The sequence below is a fragment of the Papio anubis genome, chromosome 7, assembly GCF_008728515.1.
Source record: "Papio anubis isolate 15944 chromosome 7, Panubis1.0, whole genome shotgun sequence".
NCBI lineage: Eukaryota > Metazoa > Chordata > Mammalia > Primates > Cercopithecidae > Papio > Papio anubis.
The window spans coordinates 104,838,595-104,863,451 of record NC_044982.1 but is presented as its reverse complement, the minus strand read 5'-3'; the positions used below and the strand labels follow the sequence as shown (position 1 = coordinate 104,863,451).

At 41.0% G+C, this 24,857-nt stretch overlaps 2 protein-coding genes across 4 annotated transcripts in view; one reads left to right on the top strand and one right to left on the bottom strand.

Moving 5' to 3' along the window:
- WHAMM (WASP homolog associated with actin, golgi membranes and microtubules) lies at window positions 1-24,497 on the bottom strand. Of its 3 annotated transcripts, XM_009210815.4 has the most exons (10): window positions 23,766-24,497; window positions 20,701-20,874; window positions 17,467-17,617; window positions 16,225-16,394; window positions 14,823-14,988; window positions 11,061-11,248; window positions 7,868-7,954; window positions 7,555-7,650; window positions 3,364-3,841; window positions 1-1,215 (listed from the first exon to the last, which is right to left on the bottom strand). In XM_009210815.4, the coding sequence occupies exons 1-10, from the start codon at window positions 24,381-24,383 to the stop codon at window positions 908-910; spliced, it is 2,436 nt and encodes an 811-aa protein (XP_009209079.2). In that variant the 5' UTR covers window positions 24,384-24,497; the 3' UTR covers window positions 1-907. The 3 variants fall into 3 exon arrangements, 2 of the variants coding, with proteins under 2 accessions (XP_009209079.2, XP_031524258.1); XM_031668398.1 differs by lacking the exons at window positions 1-1,215; window positions 3,364-3,841; window positions 7,555-7,650 and having other exon boundaries at window positions 7,868-7,976; XR_004185065.1 differs by lacking the exons at window positions 1-1,215; window positions 3,364-3,841; window positions 7,555-7,650; window positions 7,868-7,954 and adding an exon at window positions 12,483-12,611.
- Window positions 24,498-24,513: 16 nt separating this feature from the next.
- The window catches only part of FSD2 (fibronectin type III and SPRY domain containing 2), a 54,503-nt gene continuing 54,159 nt past the window's right edge, over window positions 24,514-24,857 (top strand). Inside the window, exon 1 of the mRNA XM_031668400.1 lies at window positions 24,514-24,620. The gene's annotated coding sequence lies outside the window, so the exon portion shown is untranslated. The remainder of the gene's footprint in view (window positions 24,621-24,857) is intronic.

Here is a 24,857-nt window from a genome sequence, read left to right as displayed (position 1 = left end):
CATTGTAAATAGTTCTTTATTATGAGTTTATGCAGTGCTTGGTGCCTAAAATAAATTTCATTTAAATATTTAAAATAACTGCTGAATATAAGCAATTTATTCTGATTATTGATAAAATAACATTCACATTCAAACCTATAAATCTGAGAAATCACTATTCCATATACACAGGAGGCCACAGTCAGTAGTCTAATAGTGCTGCTTACCAGAGTAGTGTAAACTTCTTTCAGAATCAGGGAACAATTCTAGATCACCCATGGTGAGAAGTAAGTGCTCTTCTCTTAGGCCACCAACACTTCCAATTGGGTCTTGACATCCCACCTATGGGCTGGTGTGTGCAACTCTCATTTCTACTTCCCTCCCCAGTTTTAAGAGTCACTGCGTCACACAAAAGTTGCAGCATTGGCCAGGCACGGTGGCTCATGTCTGTAATCCCAACACTTTGGGAGGCCAAGGCAGGTGGATCACGATGTCAGGAGTTCAAGACCAGCGTGGCCAACCTGGTGAAACCCTGTCTCTACTAAATATACAAAAATTAGCCAGGCATGATGGCACGTGCCTATAATCCCAGCTACTCAGGAGGCTGAGGCAGAGAATTGCTTGAACCTGGGAGGTGGAGCTTGCAGTGAGCCGAAATCGCACCACTGCACCCCAGCCTGGGAGGTGGAGCTGGCAGTGAGCCGAGATCGCGCCACTGCACCCCAGCCTGGGCGACAGAGCGAGACTGTCTCAAAAAAACAAAAAGACAAAAAAAAAAAGCTGCAGCATCCCACACAAGACCCTGCTGATCTTCTGGGCTGTTATGTGGCCCGCCTACCAGCACCCTGTTAGTGTGCTTTTCAATAGGTCTTAGCCTCACCCACTTTATTCAAGCCTACTGTGGCAGGTACCTTTGTCGAACTTGAGCCTAACCATCCCACTGGCCAGGGTCCTGCTCATCGCTGTCCTCCTCAGAGCCAGCAGACACCCTCTTGATTCTCTGGAGTGCGGCCTTGATGCTCCTCTCAAGGTCACTAGTGCGTCTGTTGCTAGCTGGTTTGCTGCCGAGGTTTTGGCCAAGATCAGGGTGAACTTTCTTCAGTTTGACCCCTTGCCTTATGGCAGCCAGAATGTGCTCATTGATTGAGGCGTGGGGAGGGCGCACCGTTGGCACTTCCACCTTCCGGAGAGGAGCTCTGCCATGCCTTAGGGAGGCCAACACTTCATCCATAGATCCTGAAATTGAGTAAGCAGAGCTAGTACCATCAAGAAAACACATTCCCTTCCCAGAACATTATTGCTATGAAATTGTTAAATCTCACATCAGTTAACACCATGACTTAAACAAACAATCACTTCGTTAAGCAAATGCCTTGATTACCTGCTAACAATAAGCCTCCTGGTTGAATCCAGGATAGCTGAATAGCTCATGTTTTAGCTTAACCACTTTCTTTCTGCTAACTTCTTCAAATCCATAGCCACTGACAGGAACAAGCATGCACAACTTTTGTTAGAATTACTGTTTTTCAAGACAAATGTGATCTGTCCCTCCCATCCTGAAGAGAGTTACGGAAGCCTGGGGTGGAACAGTCTCACCCACTGTACATGACCTCTGAAGGATACCTCTGAAGCTGTATCTCCTTCATTACCCTGTCCAGCTAAAAATCTTTTTTAAAAAATTTTATCCTGCTCAATTTAACTTCAGTCTTGGCTATTAGTCAGTGATGACTCATTCTATGACAATGAAGTGAGTAGGTTTCTACACATGAAAAGGCTTAAAATAAAACTTTAACCGGCAACTCAATGAACCACCACCGGAGGGGTGGCACTGGCACATTTTTCTATATATAATGTGTTTAATTCCACCTACATTACCCTGAGGTGGCTTACATACTTTATTTTTGAGTATGTGAAATGCTGTCAAAACACAAATTAGATCAGAGCTTCAAGGCGTTAGTAAGGAGAAGCTATTTTTCACTCTGGCACCTGGAGACCCCTGAGAGGGTAAAATCTTTTATCGCCCACTGGAGACAGGCCTGACTGTGGCCACTAATTTAGAGATCTTCCAGGTAAGGCTTCAAGATTAATAATCAATTCTAGTTCAGGATTGAAAGGCCATGCTGTGGCTAACAAAAGGCTATTTTGCTTTGGATTTAAACCTATACCTCCTTATTACAATTTCCTTCTGGGGGTAATGAGACAGGTTTCACAATCAAGGGCATTCTCTGGTGCAAATTCACACTTTCTTTTTCTTTCCTGTGATTTAGCAGTGTTTGTGAGTTGAACAGAACTTCCCAAAACCATGTGCATTAAATCTGGGATGGGAATGTGGCACCCCACAAAGATCTGCCCACATCCAAAGTCTGATCTAGACACAGCCATGCAAACTCTTTACTTTTCATTCACAGGACAGTTGTTGCAAACCCCATGGAAACAGGCCATTGGGTCTTCACCTAGTATTTGGACATTTTCATTTGTACCTGGTTCTAGGTACAGTGAAGCTCTGAACTCAGAATAGCCAGATTGCTCAATTAACCAGAATCAGTTTGGAACTGTTATATCATTCATAACACCTAATACAGTAACCTTGCACAGTTTAGGTGGAGGTGCTTAAGCATACTTTTAAAAACAAATTTACATAAATTTTGTTAGGCTATTCTAAAGTGCACACACACACCCCCCAAAGCAATAGGCTCCAAGTCTAGGCAGATTCAGGCCATTCTCCTCAAAACTTAATGTCTAAAGCCATAATTCGAATTCTGAGAACTATAGCCCTATTAAAGAAATTGTCAAGAGCATTCAGTGTACTGCACTTGCCAAGACAAGTGGCCCACTTCTTCTTTCTGATCCATTACACTTTAGAAAGACTTCCAACAGTAAGGGTTCCCAGTGTGCTAGTCAGTCTGCAAGAACAGCCTTCTGCATTCTGGCTAATATGCTTCTACAGTAATTTCCAACCAGTATTCTGCTTAAAATACAATAACTGGATTCTGTAAAGGACTCAGAGATGCAACAGTAAGCATAGTTTAAAACCGTATTGAAAAGTATTCCAATGGCAGAAATCAAATACATACTGAAGTCTTAAGAAACTTCAAATAGGTTGATACTTTAACCACCTCAGAAATCCCAAGTCATGTGATCATTAAATGTATAGAGATGGTTTCTTCAAACTGAATTAACATTTATGAAACCAGATTTAGGCTATACTATACTAACTTTGCAATGAAAGAATAATGATACTCAAGGCAGCGAATACTGGAATATTTTAAGGCTACAGAGAATTATAAAAATGATTTCCATTTGAAGATGATGGCTTCTGAAGCTAGAATGCTTCAACAGCTTAACAACTCATGGGGGAGCAGGGACAGAATTCCAGTGGATTACCTGGACATGGAAAACTTTCTAAGGAGTCACGTGGTCTCTCAGCAGGTGATTCACACACTAGAGGAAGTGGCTGGTCATCTTTCACTGGAGCCTGGAAGCCTAAGTTCTGATGAGTTGCAGCTTGAGAGGATGAGGACAGAGCAGGGAGAGGAGGCGGTGGGGGTAGGGGTGGGGGTGGTGGTGGAGGAGGAGGAGGAGGTGGTGGCAGTGACAATTCCTCACTGGATGTGGAATGTGTTTGATCACCAACTGGAACAAAAACCTGGACAGGGATATTTCCATGACAGTCTTGAAACTTGGGGCTTTTCACGTTACCAGCTTCCGATAGGGGAACGCCTCTAGTTTTCCTAGAGGACGGGTGAATTACTGACACAGCCTGGGAAGCTGGCAAGCATGTCTGCTGGGAAAGGTCGCCTGGCAGGTTTGGAGCCACAGGTTCTGAGCCAGAGGTGTTTCGGACAGATTGAGCTAGGCGTTTCTGAAAATGAAAAACCATGGTGAGGAATCTGCCACAAGTTCATACCATCAAAATGCTGAAACTTTCTAGAAATCTATAAACACATGCGTTTCTATGCATGGATGGTCTAATTCACAAAGTGGCTCCTTCTTGTTTGTACAGCCATCCTTGCCACCGAAGCCATTTTTCATGGATTAAAAGATAAGCATTTATATCCTTTGATCAAGTATTACCTTCTCTGTAGTAAAATGAAGATACGAAAGCATACATATAGAGGAAAATAGTCATCAATTTTTAGTATGGAAAATTAGAAATGCTAAAATACAAATAATAGGATATTAGTTGAAAAAAGTGTGACAAATCTATTCAAAATATTAAGTAGCTGGCAAAAGAGCAAGACTCTGTCTCAAAAAAAAAAAAAAGCCATAAAAAGTGAAATAGTACAACGCCTGAAACATCTGAAAAAATCAGATGATACAGTGTTCAGTGAAAACCAGATATAAAATATGTATTATGATTAAAAATGAGAAAAGTTCTATGAAAAATGCCAGCACAGTGGACATCCAAGTGGCAGCTATAACAAACGCTGTGGATATTTCTTTTCTCTTACTTTTAGGCTTAGAGTTAATTTCATAATTAAGAAAATGTAAATTGAAAAAGTTCTGGTCTTTCAGGTATTCATTTGATAAAGAAAAACCTAGCCCTACAAAGAGCGAATCTTGAGAGGAGGTCCCTAAAGAAGGCACTGATTAGCCAATGAAACATAAAATGTAATACCATGAACTCATTAAAATGAACTAGCTCTATACATATTAACATGAATATATCTCAAAAACCTAAGTTAAAGAAACTGGCAAAGGATGCATTCAATATGACCCTATTAATGCAAACACACACACACCATGCAATCCATGATAAACTCAAGGAGTATTTCCATTTCCCTTACATTCTGCTCCTTTCAGGACAAATAGCAACATGGCAACAAGCCCCCAAACCTCCCTGATGCAGACACAGCCATGCAGCTGCCGTCCTGCAGCCTTCTGTCAGAGAGCATGCCAGCAGAATTCGAATCCCAGAAACTGGGCCAGAGGGCTAAACGCCAGTGCTCACCCAACTGATCTCCATCCAACTGATCAGGTCATGCCTGATGGGGTTCCCTGAACCACCCAAAGATGCTTTCTGTGGCATCCCGGCTGCAGCATGTCACTGTGACTCTGGACTGTTAAGTTCTACCTTTATTTTTTTAGAGACAGGGTCTCACTGTGTTGCCCAGGCTGGTCTCAAACTCCTGGGTTCAAGCAATCCGCCTGCCTCAGCTTCCAAAAGTGCTAGGATTACAGACTTGAGCCATGGCGCCTGGCCGAGTTCTGCCTTATACTGCACAGGCATTCTGTCCACCCACGATAAATTAAATCCTTTACCTCACACAGCCCTTCAGATATTCAAAAAACTTCCTTGATCTCAACAGATACCATGTATCACATGATTTTATTTCTAGTTTTCTCCCTCTCCTACTTCCTCCCTTCCAAATGTGCTCAAATTGGCTATGTCCCCTTTAAGGGTGGCACTTCTTGGTAAACACAGAACTCCCTTATTCTACACAGGACGCCACTGTCCATACATGCCAAAAGCCCACAAGCTTTTGTCACACAGGTGGCTCATTAAGCTGAAGGAAACTGAATTCTCAAATTCTTTTACCCAAAATTTAAGCCACACAGACTTTCCTGTCACCCCATGCAAGCGCATACCTCCATACGAGCTTTTTTGGACTAGAAAACCAGTAATGTATCGCAATTTTGGGTGAACTTGTTAGCATTTAACTAATTGTTCCTGTTGGTCGTTGGGAGCTTAGGAGGCCTGATTCTGTCATTTTAAATCTGCCTACCCCTCCCATTTTCATATCACCCACACATGAAAAAGTAATATTCTGTATTGCCAAACAATTCCTTGATCTGAGTGAGGGCTAAGGAGACGGGCTGGCTGCCCTTGGATCCCTTCCTCTACACTGACTCCACTCTGTTCATCGAAACTCTCTTGGTGATGGCGACCAGCCAGTTCCTCTCCAGCTCACTGGCTCTGCATTTATCTAGTATCCATGCAGCTCCTTCAATTCATGCTTTCCACTGCAGTTCACACCCAGGCCCCGATCCAGGGCAGTCACATCAGAATTTCTGTGGGTGGGGCTGGGCCTTAGTACTTAGAAGAAGCTCTCCAGAGGATCTGGATGTGTTGCCCAAGCTGAGAAGCCCTGTGTGGCCCTGGAGTAAGACCTGGCTTCAATTCCTGCTGTTTAACCTTGAACTAAGTTGTGTAACCAACTATTCTGAACCTTGGTAACTCATTTGTAAAGTGGTGATGAAACTATCTCACAAGGCTGTTTCAAGAACTAAGTGAGAGTGAATGTGAAGTGCCTAGCATGGTGCCGGGTATATGAAAGGCATCAGATACCTATTCCAGAATCTTTTCTGGGACAAAGTGGGTTGTTTCCTTTTCTGGGGCTACAACAAACTTGGGTCTTTGTGATGGGGCTGGGGAATGAAGGCAGGTCTATGTTTTATAGTCAGTAAATTCAATGATATTCTTAAAGCCCCTATTTACTTTTTTTCTTTTTTTTTTTTGGAGACAGAAGAATCTCACTGTGTTGTTCACGCTGGAGCGCAGTGGTGCAAGTTCGGCTCACTGTAACCTCTGCCTCCCAGGCTCAAGTGATTCTTGTGCGTCAGCCTCCCAAGCAGCTGGGACTACAGGCATGCACCACCATGCCCGGCTAATTTTTGTATTTTCAGTAGAGATGGGGTTTCACCACGTTGCCCAGCCTGGTCTCAAACTCATAGCCTCAAGCAATCTGCCCGCCTCAGCCTCCCAAAGTGCTAGGATTACAGGCGTGAGCCACCGTGCCTGACTCCCTACTTATATTGTTTTAAAAAACCTATTTACCTTTAGATAAATGTTTGAGGTGATGGATATGCTAATTACCCTGATTTGATCATTACACATTATATACCTGTATCAAAATATCACACTATACCTCATAAATATGTACAGTTATTATGTGTCAATTAAAAATAATAAAAGCAAAAAATTATTTTTTGAATCTTCATAGCAGCTTTTTTTAATTAAAGGAATTTATCTCTAATAATAAAGTCAAGAAATAGGAAAAAAATTACAGACTCAGGATCATTTTGTGGAGGAAATACAAATGTAGGCCTGTAACAGAGGGCATAAAAAATAACATTATCCTCATAAGTATATACTTTAAAAAAAAAAAAAGAAAAAGGAAAGTTGTAGATATCAAAAAAAAAAACAAACCCATTTTACTTTTAACAGGGCACTTTCACTACACTTATATCACAATGCTGCCTGGATAACATTTTAAAGAACTGTTTATTACAAATGAGGGGAAATGCCAGCTAAATCAAGGGAGTTGAACAGTTTTCAGTTTTCCCTGCCAATCTAAACCACCAGTGCCAGTTAGGACTACTCAGTCAGGAGTGCAGAGCAGGAACCCAAGCGTGTTGTGATGTCAAAAACAGTAATTATTTTATATCATGGGTTTTGAATCACTGATATTCTATTTTTGTTGTTTTTTATTGATATACCAGAAATAATGGTATTTTTAAAATGTTCACGTTCTGCATGACCTGTTCTTAATACTTTATACTTTCCTCTTTTTTAGGGTGGTCTTCATTTATTTCCCCAGAAGTGTAGATGAGGTGACTTTTTATAGAACTTACATCTTTAAATGCTCTCAATCGTTGGAGTGTTTTTTGACGTTCTTGGTTGATCCATTCTTTTTTCTTTTGCTCCTCTTCTTTTATCTTGTCTCTTTTCTATATTTAAACAAATGTATATTTCTAAATTGCTCAACATTACAAAAAATGTCTCGTACCCCAACATTACCACCCCAAAGCTGCGCCCAGGCTGCAGGCCTGGAGGCAAATGGCTGACAGCTGCAGGTCCAGGGCAGCGCAATTCCAGTTTCCACAAGTCTAGGCCTACATGTCACGCTACACAAACACAGAACATTTTCCTTCAGAGGAGACTCACCATCTGAATACTGTGATGCTGACGAGAGTATCTTATGCTTTCTTCAGCCTGTTGCAATCTGAGCCGATGATTTTCTTTGCACTGATCCTGGTGGAACAATACAAATCACCTACATGGTTTTTAATGTTACCCTGGTATAGCATAAAAGGTTAAAAGAAAAAAGCACTGCCCAGTTCTGGTGTGGCCCAATGGTACTGTCTCCTCCACAGTCTATGATGAGGGTTGCCTGGCTGCTTCTGGAAATAATTTGTTCCCAGCAGAGTGCTTTAAGAGATGAAAAATAATCCACCAACCCATGAGAGGACATATAGGGAGCCCCCACTCTTAAATGGGATGTGTCCCAACAATGTTTTAATGAGATTGTTTTAAACACATTTCCCCATAACATTATAAATACTAATTACATTTCCAAGCGTACCTACAAAAGCAGAGCAACCTACAAATACCTAAAAAATTATAACTGTGTTTCACTTGTGCTTAACCACTCACTATACCAATATATAATAGGCTATATGTACATAAGCTCCTTAATCTATGTAAAAAATAATACAGTAATACTCACAGATAATACTAACACTTACTGAGTAGGTTTTAGCCTCAATGCCAAGTACTTTTCATGCCTTATACTACTTCATCCTCACATGAAATTTGTATTATTACCACTATTGTCCTTTTTTTTTTTTTTTTTTGAGACTGAGTTTCGCTCTTGTTGCCCAGGCTGGAGTGCAATGGTGCGATCTGAGCCCACTGCAACCTCTGCCTCCCAGGTTCAAGCAATTCTCCTGCCTCAGCCTCCCAAGTAGCTGGGATTACGGGTGCTGTGCTGGCCTATCATCCTCTTTTAAAAGATGAGAAAACTGTAAGCTCAAAAGAGATTTAAGTAATTTGCCTAAGGTCACATGGCTACCTAAGTGGCCAAGCTGTGATCTGAACCCAACTTGAGAGCTCACCTCAACTACCATTCTATTAACCGAGTGCTTTCCAATTCCAACATTTCCAGAATCAGTGGAAAGAGCTCCTCTAAATGGGGTGGGGGAGTGATTATATCTTTAGAGTGAAGGTTACTGCTCCAAGTCTGGATAAGAGAAGGCATAGGAGCATTTTATATATATATACATATAACACTGCCAAGGAGGTAGAGGCATCTCTTCATCCACAGCACCATGGAAGTGCCAAAGGAGACTCCTGGGTTCATGGGTTTTCTGAAATGTGGAGCAAAGGGCAAATGCCTGTATATCTTCAAATCCTCTGAATAACAGTTCCTAAATCCAGAAGTACAATTCTTAAACATGAGCATATAAAGAATATACTCTTCTAACAAAGTTTTTTATTTTTATTTTTTATTAGAGACAGGGTCTTGTTCTGTCACCCCGGCTGAAGTGCAGTGGTACAATCATAGCTCACTGAAGCCTCGACCTCCTGGCCTCAAGCGATCTTCCTGCTTCAGCCTCTTGAGTAGCTGGGACTATAGGTGTACACCACAGAGATGAGGTCTCACTGTATTGTCCCTGGTCTCAAACTTCTGGTCTTAAGTGATTCTCCCACCTCAGCCTCCCAAAGTGCTGGGATTACAGGCATGAACCACGGCACCTAGCCAAGTTTTTTTTTAACTATTTGTATTTAGATGGAAGAGTAATTAACATTTTTGTAAGCTACAAAAATCACAATATTCATGTTTTCTTAATTCTAATTAGAATAGTAGGCCGGGCACAGTGGCTCACACCTGTAATCCCAGAACTTTGGGAGGCTGAGGCAAGTGGATTGCTTGAGGTCAGGAATTCAAGACCAGTCTGACCAACATGGTGAAACCCCATCTCTACTAAAAGTAAAAAATTAGCCGAATGTGGCCGGGCACTGTGGCTCACGCCTGTAATCCCAGCACTTTGGGAGGCCGAGGCGGGTGGATCACCTGAAGTCAGGAGTTCAAGACCAGCCTGGCAAACATGGTGAAACCCCATCTCTATTAAAAATAGAAAAATTAGCCAGGTGTGGTGACGTGCACCTGTAATCCTAGCTACTCTAGGGCTGAGGCAGGAGAATCGCTTGAACTCTGGAGACAGAGGTTGCAGTGAGCCGAGATCACGCCACTGCACTCCAGCCTGGCGACAGAACGAGACTCCATCTCAAAAAAAAAAAAAGCCAGATGTAGTGGCAGGTGCCTGTAATCCCAGCTACGTGGGAGGCTGAGGCAGGAGGCTCGCTTGAACCCGGAAGGCGGAGGTTGCAGCGAGCCGAGATCGCGCCACTGCACTTTAGACTGGGAGACAGAGCGAGACTCCGTCTGTCTCAAAAAAAAAAAAAAAAAAAAAAGAGAAAAGTATAGTAAATATGAGTAAATACATATAAAAGTCTGTATAAAAATGATATATAGAAGCTTCCTTTTCTGCTGGAAAAAATTAAATTTCTTAGTGTTATCTTTTTATGTATTCATGGATTTTTAAAAATTAAGAAAAAAATCACCAAATATAAGGTCTGAGGTGAGCTGAATATTATCTGTAATTGTTTTGTGTACTCAATAATTTACAGTAAAATATATTTAGAATTGTTATAGTTGGTTATTAGAAATAGAGTTTCTACCTATTGTGGTTTTTAAAGTACCTGTGGTCCAGCGGCGATGGCTCACACCTGTAATCCCAGCACTTTGGGAGGCCAAGGTGGGCGGATCACTTGAGGTCAGGAGTTCAAGACCAGCCTAGCCAACATGGCAAAACCCTGTCTCTACAAAATATACAAAAATTAGCTGGTCGTGGTGGCACATGCCTGTAAACCCAGCTACTTGGCAGGCTAAGGCACGAGAATCGCTTGAACCTAGGAGGCAGAAGTTGCAATGAGCCAACATCATGCCTCTGCACTCCAGCCTGGGTGACAGAGCAAGACTCTGTCTCAAAAAAATAAAAATAAAGTGTCTGTGTATGCAATGGGCATTCAACAAATAGTTGTTGAATGAATAAATTAAAACCTTGAGATTTGCTAAATGCTTAAATCCTAAAAGAAAAAAAATATTTTTAAGAAAAACATTTAAAAGCATTTTAACTATAGTCATGGATAAGTACATAAGTACATAAGCCATGGATAAGTACAGAAAAGTAATCACTGTGTTGGTAAAAACCTTATTTCAGTACCTCTTTATCCTTCATACAAGAATAAATTTCTGGAAGAGAAAATAAAAGAAAGCCGCTCTGAGCGTATCTACCTTTCTACTCCGGAGAGAGGCTCTTTTGGCACAGATCCTGCCCCGTTTAGACTCCAGCTGCTGGCACTGCCTTCTGAGTTCTTTCACTTCCAAATTCTTATCATCCTGCAGCCCCACCACACAGTCAATGACTTTAAGTTCCTCTGGACTTTCACATGGATCGTAATAGACAACTTCATTCTGTTTCTCTAAAAATGTATTAATGATTGTTTAAAACACATTTTATTATTTTTAAAAATGCACTGAATTTTTTTAAATGTAAGGAAAATAAAGATCACTTGTAATCCCACCACTGAGCACTATTAACATATATAAAAAATATACATGTATATATACATGACTATATACATGTGTGTAAGTAGCATGTGTGTATATACATGTAAGTAGTGTATGCATGTATATATACATGTATATATAGACATACATATATACACATGCACACATACACACACATACTACTTATATAGCTACACATATCAATGGAGTTCTAAAAGAACATTTTCCATGGGATGGAAATAAATTTTTAGGCCAGGTACAGTGGCTCACGCCTGTAATCCTAGCACTTTGGGAGGCCAAGGCAGGCAGAACACCTGAGGTCAGGAGTTCAAGACCAGCCTGGCCCACATGGCAAAACCCTGTCTCTACTAAAAATACAAAAATTAGTTGGGCACAGTGGTGTGTGCCTATAATCCTAGCTACCTGGGAGGCTGAGGCAGGGGAACAGCATGAACCTGGGAGGCAGAGGTTGCAGTGAGCCGAGATCGTGCCACTGCACTCCAGCCTGGGCAACAGAGCAAGACTCCATCTCCAAAAATTAAAAAAAATTTTTTAAAGATAAATTTTAATGGCAGCATAGTATTCTCTAATTTAAGCAATCCATGTTGTTAGGCTGTTCCAATGTTCCATTATTGTTCATTTCACTGTGATGAACATCTCTGTATAAATCTTTGTGTACACTTTTTATCACTTCCTTAGCAGACAAAAGGATCTTGATACCCATTGCCAAACTGCACTCCAGAAAGGCAACTTATATTCTACCAGCAATATATTATTAAGATGCCTTAGTCATATTTAATCTTGATTACATATTGATTTTTTTAAAGTCACGCTTACTGTAACAAATTCAAACCCTCCAGAAGTACATAAAATAAACAGTGAAATTTTCTTGCTCCTTCCCCAAACCTTCTGAGTCATTCTCAGAGGAAAAACATTATGAACAATTTGGCATGCATCCTTCCAGGTTAACTTCTTTTTTTAATGTAATTTTTTCCCTAAATATGTAAAACGCTTATAACCTGAAACTACTGCAAAAAATTGTGAATACTCAGGATTAAACTAAAAGTTCAGGATCTATGTGAAGAACTTTATTAAACTTGGAGGAAATTTAGGAAAAAAGATTTAAATAAATGGAGAGAGACATACCATGTTCTTGGGTAGGAAGATTCAAAATTGCAAAGACCACTATTCTCCCCAAAGTAATCTCTAATTTTAAGCAAAATCACAATCAAAATTCCAACGAGTTTTTGTTTTGAACTTGATTCTAAATTTCATCTGGAAGAATAAAGGAGTGAAAACAGTCAGAAAACTTGTGGAGAAGTAATGGGGGGTTAACTTGCCTTACCAGACCCTATAATGTGCTTCCAAGGTACAGTCATGGGAACAGTATGGAGCCAGCAGCAGAGCCACTCACAAACTAATGGAGGAGAACAACTCAGAAACAGACCAAAGTCAATCTAATGTTTAGCTTGAGAAATGTTAAACATTTAGGGAAAATGTTTTTAAAATCAGTGATTGGGACTGCTTAACAATTTGAGGGAAAGGTTCAGTTCCTACCACAATCAAAATAAATTCCACCTGGACTAAATAATTAAATGTTTTAAAAAGCAACATCATAAACATACAAAAAGAAGACATAAGTATATACTGACATAATTTTGGGATAGGAGAATACTGCCCAGACAAAATACTAAAAGCAGAAGCCACAGGGGAAAAAAATTGATAAATGTGACTTCATAAAAATTAAATATTTCTGAAAGGCAAGAAAATGCAAATGACAAGGAGAGATTATTTGCAACATATGACAGAAAACAGAGGATATTATTCCTAATGTGGAAAGGAAATATTCCAAAGAAAAATAGACAAAGACTATGAATAGGCATTTCATAAAATAAGTACAAATGGCTCGTAAACATACAAAATTTTTTCAATATTCACTCATAATAAACGAAAATTGGAAGACTGTCATTTCCTTTGTCAAGTAAACAAAAATGCAAAAGAATGGCATGAGTCTGGGAAACATACACACTCATATTCTGCTGATGGGAGCATCTTTCTTTTCTCTTTTTTTTTTGGGGGGGACAGAGTCTTACTTTGTCACCCAGACTGGAGTGCAGTGGTGCCATCTCGGCTCACTGCAATCTCCATCTCCCAGGTTCAAGCGATTCTCCTGTCTCAGCCTCCCAGGTAGCTGGGATTAAAGGCGCCCACCATCACGCCCAGCTAATTTTTGTATTTTTAGTAGAGACAGGGTTTCACCACGTTGGCCAAGCTGGTCTTGAACTCCTGACCTCAAATGATCTGCCCCCTCAGCCTCCCAAAGTGCTGAGATTACAGGTGTGAGCACACCCAGCCTGGGAGCATCATTTTAAATGTACAACCTATCTAGAGGGCCATTATGTAGTATGAAATTTGGAAATCAGAAAATAATACAGAGGTGAGGAAAAATGTATCTCAGATGATTATGGTATTGTTATGTATCAAAATGAAAAATATACATTGCCCTTGACTCAGTAATTCCATCCTTAGAAATTTATTCCAAGGAAATAATCTGTCCTATACTCAAAGACATGGGTAAAGGAAAGTTCACTACACTACTGTTCAAAATAGCTGAAATTTGGAAATCATGGTATATCCATAAAATAGAATACTATGCAGCCATTAAAATATTGATACTTTTATTATTCACTGAAATAGAAAGCCAGTTATTATGTATTAAATGAAAAAGACTATTATGCATTGTATGCCTGTGTCAAAATATCTCATGCAACCCATAAATATATATATCTACTATGCACCCATAAAAATTAAAAATTTTTTAAAAAGATGTTACGCACTTGGTTAGTTTTGGTTAAAAATTTATATTTTTCTATATCAGCATATTTTAAAATCTACAAAGTTATAGAGCAAATTGTTACCACTAAGTGTCTCTCTTTTTTTTTTTTCCTTTTTGAGACGGAGTCTTGCTCTGTCGTCCAGGCTGGAGTAGAGTGGCACAATCTTGGCTCACTGAAACTTCCGCCTCCCAGGTTCAAGCCATTCTCCTGCCTCAGCCTCCCAAGTAGCTGGGATTACAGGCACGTGCCACCACACCAGACTTTGTATTTTTAGTGGAGACAGGGTTTAGTATTTTTGTATTTTTAGTAGAGATGGGGTTTCACCATGTTGGCCAGACTGGTCTGAACTCCTAACCTCAAGTGATCCGCCCACCTCAGCCTCCCAAAGTGCTGGGATTATAGGCATGAGCCACTGTGCCCAGCCAACCACTAAGCCTGTCTAGATGATGGGATTCGGGTAATAATCATTTTTCTTTCTTTGTTTTGCTATGTGTTAACAATGAATATATTATTTGAATAATAAACCACTGAAGGAAAACTTTAGGAAATTTGCAGATGTTATAAGTTACAAAAAGTAATTGATAATATGATATTTCCTTAAATTTATAATTTAAACATTGTAATCTATATACTTAAATATAAATTTTACCTTTTATAAGTCTTTTAAGGGAGTCCAACTGTGTAGTAAGCAGTATTTCTTCATTTTTTAATATCTCAAATTTAACTTCATATAGTTCTAACTGAATTTCATAAAATTGTATTTCTAATTCATCTACAACATTTATATTTTTTTCTTGTTCTGGAAGATCTTCCATCTTATTTTCATAGAAAAAAGAAAAATAAGTTAAAATAAATTAGTATATTAAAAACAAACTTTAGAAGCATTATAGCTATTTTCTATTCCTTGTTCAGCACTAAATATAAAAAAGCGAATAGGAAAGAAACTCATTTCATCTAGTGATGCAAATACTTTATATCATCCTTGAAACAGAGGAAAACATTTAGGTTTTGAGAAACATAAATGGCAATGAGGTATTATTATGTATTGCATATTGGTGTCCCCCCAAATTTCGTATGTTGACACTCTAACTCCTAGTGTGATGTTATTTGGAGGTGGGTCCTTTGGAAGTAATTAAGTTCAGATTATGTCAAAAGGATAGCACCCCCATCATGGGATTAGTGCCCTTATTAGAAGAGAAAGACAGGGATCATTTTCTTTCTCTCTAAACATACACACAGAAGAAAGGCTATATGAGCACTCAGTTAAGAAGGCAGCTGTCTACCAGACAGGAAGATGATCTTCACTGGACAGTGAATCTGCAGGCACCTTGATCTTGGACTTCCCCGCCTCCAGAACTGTGAGAAATACATGTCCGTTGTTTAAGCCACCAAATCTGTGATAGTTAATCTTGTTATAGCAGTCTGAGCCAACTAAGACAGGTGTTTACAGTGTTTTCTGCTTTAAAGTCATAAGATCATAGGAAAAAATTTAAGTGACTATGATCCTTCAGTGAAGTATCTCTTTGATTATTTTAAAGTTGTACTGAAAACATTGCTGGATTGATTTTCAAGTACAGTACCCACTTCAATACTGAGCTCGGTGTTACTATAAAGTGAATCCTACAATATGGTATTTTGAAACATTTTAACCAAAGGAAAACTATGTCTAACCTTCCGTAGAAGATGGTGTTGGAATAAGTGAAGAAAAGAAGCTCTTTAACGATGCCTGGAAAGAAAAGTGCTATCTAAAAATAAAAGTGTCCTTTACTACATGGTCTCACTTATAAGTGGGAGCTAAGTAATGTGTATACACAGACAGTGTGGAATAATAGACACTGGAGACTCAGAACAGTAAGAGGGTGGGAGGGGGGACGAGAAATATTTAATGGGTACAATTACATTATACAGGTGATGATTATACTAAAAGCCCAAACTTCACCACACACAATATATCCATGGAACAAAACTGCACTTGTATCCTTTATTTATACAAAATTTTTAAAAAATAAAAGTGTATTTTTAAAACAAAGTTACATTTATCTTTGTCTTACCTTTCCCTGAATTTCAGCTCTTTTGTGATTTAAACACAACTCTTTCGCTCTCATGAGTTGCAGAGTCTCTCGAGCTAGCATTAGCCTAAGTTTTTCCAGCCTGGGAACTGCTGTGGCCCAGGCAGCCTGGCCAAATCTCTTCGCATCCTGTTCCATTTCTTTCCGCATTACTGTTGGATTATAAAAATAAAATATAATTACACCTCATTAAAAAGGGAAACATTTATCACGAACTAATCCTTTCTTTATTGCCTCCATTCTATCAGCAGAACATCCTTTTTAAAAGAAATTCTGTTTTATTAACTTTTTTATTATTATAAAAATAATACATGGCCCTTGATATAAAATTTTAGGCATTCCATTTTTAAAAAGTAAGTCATGATCTCACCTAGTTGAGGCAACTGCTTCTTATATTTTGGCACACTTGCTTCCATATTGTTTCTATGTCTAGCTAGACAGACAGGCTCATATGGATAGTTTGACCAAAAAACTAGGATCATCATTCTGCTTTATATCTTGTTGATTCTGCACAATATATCAGAAACTCTTGCCACTCATAAAAAAAATCAAGAATCATGCTTAACAGCTACATAGTTTTCTGTTTTATGAATGTACCAAAACTTAACAAACTGATAGACATTAAGTTGTTTCCTATTTGGTGTTTTTATCAACAATTATTTAAGACTAAAAAAAAGTCCTTCACTCAGCCCACAAGCCCCTGCATGGTCTGACCCCGCCTGTCTTGCCAGCATTTTCCCTCATACCACATTGTCCTACACTCTTTGTGATCTAGCCCTGCAGGTTTTCTTTAAGCTCCTACTTGCCAACTTCCCTCACGCCAGGGGACATTTGCCAGTGCTATTCCTTTTGCCTGGAATACTCCTCACTTTTTTTTTTCTCTCAACTTCCATATACCCTTCAGATACTGGGACAAGCGCCACTACTCAGAGGCCTTCAGTGACCACCACCCTGATCAAGCCCAATTTCTCTCTCACAGACCCTCAGAGCCGCATGTCTCTCTTCTTTGTGCCATTTATTGTCACTGCCATTTTCCATGTGCTTCAATGAATAATTAAGATTTCTCTCCCTTCACCAGACTGTACAATGTCTCTTAATGCTTGACACTGAATTCTCGGCGCCGAGAAAACATAGTGCCTAGTGAGTAAGAGGGACTCAAATGGTATGTGAATAAAATGACAATCAATTACATATATCTTTGTATAGCATTTTTTAAATTATCACCTGCTAATGCTTTTACTGTCTCCTTAAAATAATTCACTGTGATATCTTGAATAGAGACAACAGCTTCTTCAGCCCGTCTGGTCCATTCTTCAGCTTCTTTCTCCAGGGCAACCACCCTTCTAGGACCTAGGTCATCCTCATCCAAGGACTTCTACAGACGAAGGGAAAACTGTCTTAGTAACAGCTAATAGTTATGTAGAGCCATTAGGAAATTGAAAGGAAATCGGTCACATGGATTAACTATACTACTACTCAGTATACTACTACTCAGTCAATTAAATTTTCATTCATTCAGCAGTCCCTTACTGCGTATGAATAAGGTTCTAAGTTGAGCACCACCTGAAGACAAAAGGGCACTCTGGGGCATAAAGGGAAAAAAAAAACCGACTTTCACTTCACATGCCTAGAATAACTTTTTCTAGAGAGGAACGTTGTCAAATTATGCTTCTCTCTAGTAATAATAATACACAATTGTTTAAATAAGGGATCTGTGTTATCAAGCACACAATGTAGGGCCTGGAACAGAGCACTTAAGTGTTAGCTGTTGTTATCATTTCTTTTAGGGATATGTAATATAATCACCTAAAAGAAAATATCTGTATATTCATGCTTATAACATACTAGTATTGGACTGAATGTTTGGGTCCCCCCAAAATGCATATGTTGAAGTCTAAATCTCCAGTGTGATGGTATTTGAAGATGGGGCCTTTGGGAAGTAATTAGGTCATGAGGTGGAGCCCTCAAGAATGGGATTAATGCCCATATAAAAAGAAGAGGAGACATAGGATCTCTCTCTCTCTGCTCTTCACCATATGAAGACACAGCAAGACAGTCCTATACAAATTAAAAAACTGGCCTTCACAATACATTGGATCTGCCAGCACCTTGATCTTAGACTATCCAGCCTCCAGAACTGTGAGAAAAAAAGTTTTGTTGTTTATAAGCCACTAATCTGTGGTACTTTGTTATAACAGCCTGAAGTAAGACATGTGCTGCTATGTCATCCAATTTGCAATTTCTCTTCTACAAAGCATAAGAAATATGTACAAGTTAGCCGACAAGGAATTACAAATCAAAGCCATAACAAGATACCACTTCACACCCACTAGGATGGCTGTAACCAAAGAGACACACAATAACAAGTGTTGGTGATGATGTGGACAAATTGGAACCCTCATTTACTGCTTTTGGGAATATAAAACGATGCAACCACTTTGGAAAACCATCTGGCAGTCTTTCAAAAGGTTAAACATTGAGTAATCATAGGACCCAGCAATCTTACTCCTCAGTATGTACACAAGAGCTATGAAAACATATGTCTACACAGAAACTTACACACAAACATTCACAGCAGAATTATTCATAGTAGCCAAAAAGTGGAAACAACCCAAATGTCCATCAACTGATGAATAAAATGTGATATAGTCACACAATGAATATTACTCAGCAATAAAAAGAAATGAAATCCTGATATTTGCTACAACATGGATTAGCCTTGAAAACATTGAGATGAGTGAAAGGACCACATATTGAATAATGCTGTTGCTATGTCCAGAGTAGGGAAATCCACAGAGACAGAAAGTAGACTGGTGGTTGCCCAGGGTTCGGAGTGACTAATGGGTACAGGGTTTCTTTTGGAGGTGAAAATGTCCTGAAATTACATAGTAATGATCATTGCACAACTTTGAATATACTAAAAATCACTGAATTATACATCTTTAATCTGTGAATGATATCTTAAAACAGCTGTTACTTAAAGAAAGGAAAAATATAGACAGGGTACGGTGGCTCACGCCTGTAATCCCGGCACTTTGGGAGCCCAAGGTAGGCAGATCACCTGAGGTCGGGAGTTCGAGACCAGCCTGACCAACATGAAGAAACCCCATCTCTACTAAAAAAATATAAAATTAGCCAGGCATGGTGGCACACGCCTGTAATCCCAGCTACTTGGGAGGCTGAGGCAAGAGAATCACTTGAATCCAGGAGGCAGAGGTTGAGGTAAGCCAATATTGCACCATTGCACTCCAGCCTGGGCAATAAGAGCAAAACTCCATCTCAAAAAAGAAAAAAGGAAAAATATATGCAAGAAGTAGACTCTCCAAATAATAGACTTTCAAAATAATGAACAGAACAACTTTATCCACAGGTTAGAGTGGCATGAGTTTCATCTAAATGTGATACTATTTTTATAGTACAATCATCTGGCAGGGGTCATGAGATTATATGTGGAAAGATGGCCCAGTGCAGGGGGCAGAAATCAAGAGACTTCGTGGGTGCTTCTGATTCTCATTGTTGAGACCCAAGGCAAGCTATTTAACTCCTCTGGACTCTAGATTCATTTGTAACACTGGAATAAGAATGCCTTTTCTGAATGGCGTCACAAGGTTGTCTGATGGCTCAATGAAGCAAGAGCGATAACAGCATTTACTAAAATTTAAGTTACTGAATTACAATCTAGGGTCCTGCTATTTAAATTTTCATCCTATTTTAAGAAATCTGCATGAGTCCTTAGAGGAAAACAAGCTGAAGCAAATAAACATCACATCAAAAACAATTCATCAGGCCGGCCTCAGTGGCTCATGCTTGTAATCCCAGCACTTTGGGAGGCTGAGACGGGTGGCTCGCTTGAGATCAGGAGTTCAAGACCAGCCTGGCCAACATGATGAAACCCCATCTCTACTAAAAATACAAAAGAAGTTAGCTGGACATGGTGGTGCACATCTGTAATCCCAACTACTCAGGATGCTGAGGCAGAAGAGCTGCTTGAACCTAGAGGAGGTTGCAGTGAGCCAATATCATGCCACTGCACTCCAGTCTGGCTGACAAAGGGGGACCCTGTCTCAAAAAAAAAAAAAAAATTAATTGCCAGAAAAAACATTTAACTCTTTCAAATCTGTAGGAATCTTAAGCTATTAAGATGACCAACGTAAATGTCTTCATTTTCTATCAATGTTAAATATAAATTCAACATTTAAACATAAGGGTGAACTAGGCATAGTGGCTTACGCCTGTAATGCTATGCTTTGGGAGGCCGAAGTGGGCAGACTGCTTGAGCTCAGGAGTTCGAAACCAACCTGAGAAACATGGCAAAACCTCCTCTCTATCAATAAATAAGTAAATAAATAAACATAAGGGCAAATCCAAACAAAAAGAGACTGAACATTAAGTATAAATAAAGAAATAATATATGACAAATGTGAATCTGATAAAATAAAAATTTAAAAAAAAACATACCAAAATATCAAGCTTACATAAAGTTGCAACTTCTCGCATAGCCCTAAATGGCTGCAATAAGTACTGGAAGAAGATGGTTGCCACAGTAACTAATTCCTGGTACGCTTCATCTTCCTCTTGGTACAATTTCATTAATGCTACCATGGTGTTGGCTTTTCCGTGTCCTTGAATAACCTAGAAAGCAAATGTGAATAAAGCTCGAATCAGGACAGTATATTTAATACATACCCAACAAACTAAACTAAACAAAAGAAACCTTCATGTTCTCAACTTTTAATACATCAATTTTAAATATTGATTAAATAGGAAAATGTTATCCTCCATCAAAAATGCCCAATAAAACAAGAATGGTTAAGTAAAGTATGATATATCCATGGCAGAATATTATTACTGTAGTCATTCAGCACTGTGCTTCTGAAGACTGTTCAATAATATGGAGACTTTTGGCCAGGCACAGTGGCTCACGCCTGTAATCCCAGCACTTTGGAAGGCTGAGGCGGGTGGATCACTTGAGGTCAGGACTTCAAGACCAGACTGACTAACATGGAGAAACCCCGTCTGTACTAAAAATACAGAATTAGCTGGGCGTGGTGGCACACGCCTGTAATCCGAGCTACTGAGGAGGCTGAGGCAGGAGAATCGCTTGAAACTGGGAGGCGGAGGTTGAGGTGAGCGGAGATAGCACCATTACACTCCAGCTTGGGCAACAAGAACGAAACTCCATTTCAAAAAAAAAAAAGGAGACTTTTATAATATTAAATGGAGAGGCAGAGTGCAAAACTTAATCTCAACTATGCGCTAAGTATGCAGCGGAAAGGACCCAAAAGAAGGCTTGAGGTTGTGGATACTTTTTCATTTGACTTTTCTGACTGTAAAGGTTTTGTGAGGCTGTATTCCTTTTAAAAGCTCATTAAGGGCCACGCCTGGTGGCTCACGCCTGTAATACCAACACTTTGGGAGGCCAAGGCAGGCAGATCATGAGGTCAGGAGATCGAGACCATCCTGGCTAACACAGTGAAACCCTGTCTATACTAAAAATACAAAAAATTAGCCGGGCGTGGTGGCGGGCACCTGTAGTCCCAGCTACTTGGGAGGCTGAGGCAGGAGAACAGCATGAACCCGGGAAGTGGAGCTTGCAGTGAGCCGAGATGGCGCCACTGCACTCCAACCTGGGTGACAGTGCAAGACTCCGTCTTAAATAAAAAAAGAACTCATAAAATATTACAGAGCTGTCTCCAAGTACTTCAGCATGTTGATTCTCTTCATGTCCCAGGTTAATAGTCCCAGTAAGCCCTTAGCAGTGAACTCATTTACAGAGCCTCAACTGTGGTTCCAGTCTCTGCTGGTTACAGCTTCTGGGGCAAGGCAGAAAATAAACTGAACAGTGTATAATCTAGGTGGACTCACTTGGTAGGAAATTATTTTACTCCCGCAAGAAGAGAAAATCAAATAATACAGATTTTTTTCAACTAATACATTCTTAAATTCTTCTATTTCCATCCTTCTGCTTAAGGAGAAAGTGATCTACTTTCAGCTGTAGTTTTTTATCCAGGTAATAATAATATTATTATTTTTTTTAAGTGAAAGCCTCGCTGCACAAAATTAAGACACACACGCAAAAGTAAACTTAAGGCAAGTGATGCATTTCAGCCTTATTTCTTAGACTACTCAGAAAACTTTCAGAGTTAAAACATTCAGCTTCATTTTATATATCCTAGCAATACTAGCAATTGATCTAATTCTAGAATCAATTGCTTTTCTAAATATAAATATTAAAATTATATATTTGGACATGTTTTGAATTGAAGCTTCTTCCCCTCCCAACCCCTCATTTTTAAGTTCCAAATAAATACGTGAACTACACTAATGTGAACAGCTAGCTCAACAGTATGAACTACATTCATGCTATAGTACCCCAGAGTGAACTTAAATTTGGGAAAACTATAACTTTTCTGATAGTAACTACAGTAAAATACATTATATAAATGTTCGATTTTAAGGAGAAACCACCTATCTCTGTGAGAAACCGAGTGTGTAAAAAACAAGTCTGATTCAAAATGATATCATTTTTCACCTCATATCCTAAGGTGAAAATGATAAAGTTGAAGATCAAACGCTGACTGGCCTGAAACTCCCCTGTGGCTTCCTCATAAAGTGAAATCAACACATGAGAAGTGGGTGTGTAGATATTTACACATAAAACCCACAGTACAAAAATGACCCCACTAACGAGCTCCTTTTATAAAATCATTTTAATTTAGAAAGCTTATTCTATATTTAGCTTAGGCTGAATTCTTCTCTTCACCTCCCCTTCCTCAAAAGAATGCACAGAAAAAAACCATTCAGGTTAATAACAGCAGTGAGCCGAGACTCCAGCCTGACTCTCCTTAGTAAACTGTGAGTGTGGATTTAGAAGGCATATTTTCTCCTAAACCCTTCTATGAACTTGTACTTCCCCATCCCCTTAGGTTCAGTAGGTTTACCACTCAAATAATTACTCTCTCTCAAACTACCTCTTTCAAGCTTAAAAGGGCACTAATGCGGTTATTCCAAACTGATGAATAAAGTTCACTTTCTGCTGGCTTTCCATTTGACTAAGTATATATTACTCAAAACAAAACTATCTCCTAAAAGCCATTTCTTCTATCCCATTCGCGACGTCCCCTCATACACAGACTTAGAATTGCTTACATTTAGTCCGTGTTATTCTTTCCTACATGGATGGGTTGTTTTCAGTTTTGCTTGCAATATTTCTGGCATTTCCCGTTGCAAAATCCTGCTCTGCCAGCATCTTCAGGGCAAAGGTTGGGGGCCTAGCCCAGCTCCCAGCTGCAAGTACACTAGGCTCTAACTTCGCTTGTCCTCTCTGCAGGCCCTCCCGGAGCTACCGCCGGTTTCCCGCAGCGGTCCCGCGCAGGTGAGGGCACTGGGGAGTCCGCGGCCTTCTCCGCCCGCCGGCTCCTCCCCGTCAGCCGTCAGCCAGGGCTCTCGGCGCCGGGGGAGCCTCCCACAGGGTCCCAGGCCATGGAAGCGGGGACGAACGCCGGCGGCCCGGCCTCTCTTACCTGGCGCAGCCGCGTGTCCACCTCGACCCACCGCGCGCGCAAGGCCCGCTCCCGGAACTCGCACGGGCTCTCGCAGTCGGCCGCGCCGCCCTCAGCCGGGAAGAGCGCGTCGCGCACTGTGGCGCCGCCGCAGCCGTCGGCCGCCACGCCCAGGTAGCGCTCCAGCTGCCCGCACAGCTCCTGCAGCGCCGCCTCGCCGGGGTCCGCGCGCGCCGGCCACAGCAGAGCCCACAGGCCGAGCCCCAGACCCCAGGCCCCGCCGCCGCCGCCCACATCCAGCTCCGGCGGCAGCCGCGGGAAGCAGCGCTCCAGAGGCGGCCACAGCGCCGCCAGCTGCCGGTGCGCGCCGCGGAGCCCTGCGGCCGAGAGCAGGCCGGCCCAGCTGGGCGGGGACACGGCTGCCTCGGGCTTGGGCTCGGGCTCGGGCTCGGGCCCCAGCCGGGCCCCCTCGCGCCGCCGTCGCTGCTGCGCGGTGCGGTCGTGACAAGTCACAGCGAACTTGCCCTCCGCTTCGTTCCAAGCCACCAGGAAGCGCAGCCGGTGCCTCTCGGGCTCGGCGAAGAGGCCCTCCCGGACAGGCACCCAGCCCTCTAAGCTGTCGGGCTGCTCGTCTTCCATGGCAGTCGGCGGCAGCGGTCCTAGGGCTCGGCGGGCGAGGGCCTGGCCTGCTCGCACCGCCTGTCACGGGACAGTCCGAACCCGAGCATTTTTCACTGGAATCGAAACCGCGTCAGTGACCCAGCAGCGCCCTGGCCCCCGGCACCTCTAATTGGCTGACCCGGAGGTGGGGCTTACAAGAGGTGTTCGGGGTTGGTTGGGTGATAGACGACAGGGCCAGCGACAACCAATGAAAAGGTGAGACGGTGTCCCTCAGGAGTCAATCATCTCGCAACCCGTTCAGGAGTCTGGGAAATACAGCTCTTGCCTCACCTTTTCCACCCAATACATAAGGACGTTGGAAAAATATCTGTTGAATCGGCGAGTTGTTGTCTTAGTCTCCCACACTAAACTGTGAACTTCTTGAGAACAGGGACCAAGCTGATTTCCTTTTCTATCATCAGGGCCCTATTGAGTACATGGTTCCCGCCCTCA

What these genes read in the sequence shown, in the direction of transcription:
- WHAMM (XM_009210815.4), bottom strand. Translation starts at nt 24,383, where the DNA reads ATGGAAGACGAGCAGCCCGACAGCTTAGAGGGCTGGGTGCCTGTCCGG. An exon ending in GAGCTGAAATTCAGGGAAAG is followed by an intron (nt 14,989 to 16,224) that starts GTAAGACAAAGA and finishes TATGAAAATAAG; the next exon opens with ATGGAAGATCTTCCAGAACA. An exon ending in CCTTAAAAGACTTATAAAAG is followed by an intron (nt 11,249 to 14,822) that starts GTAAAATTTATA and finishes ATACATTTTTAG; the next exon opens with AGAAACAGAATGAAGTTGTC.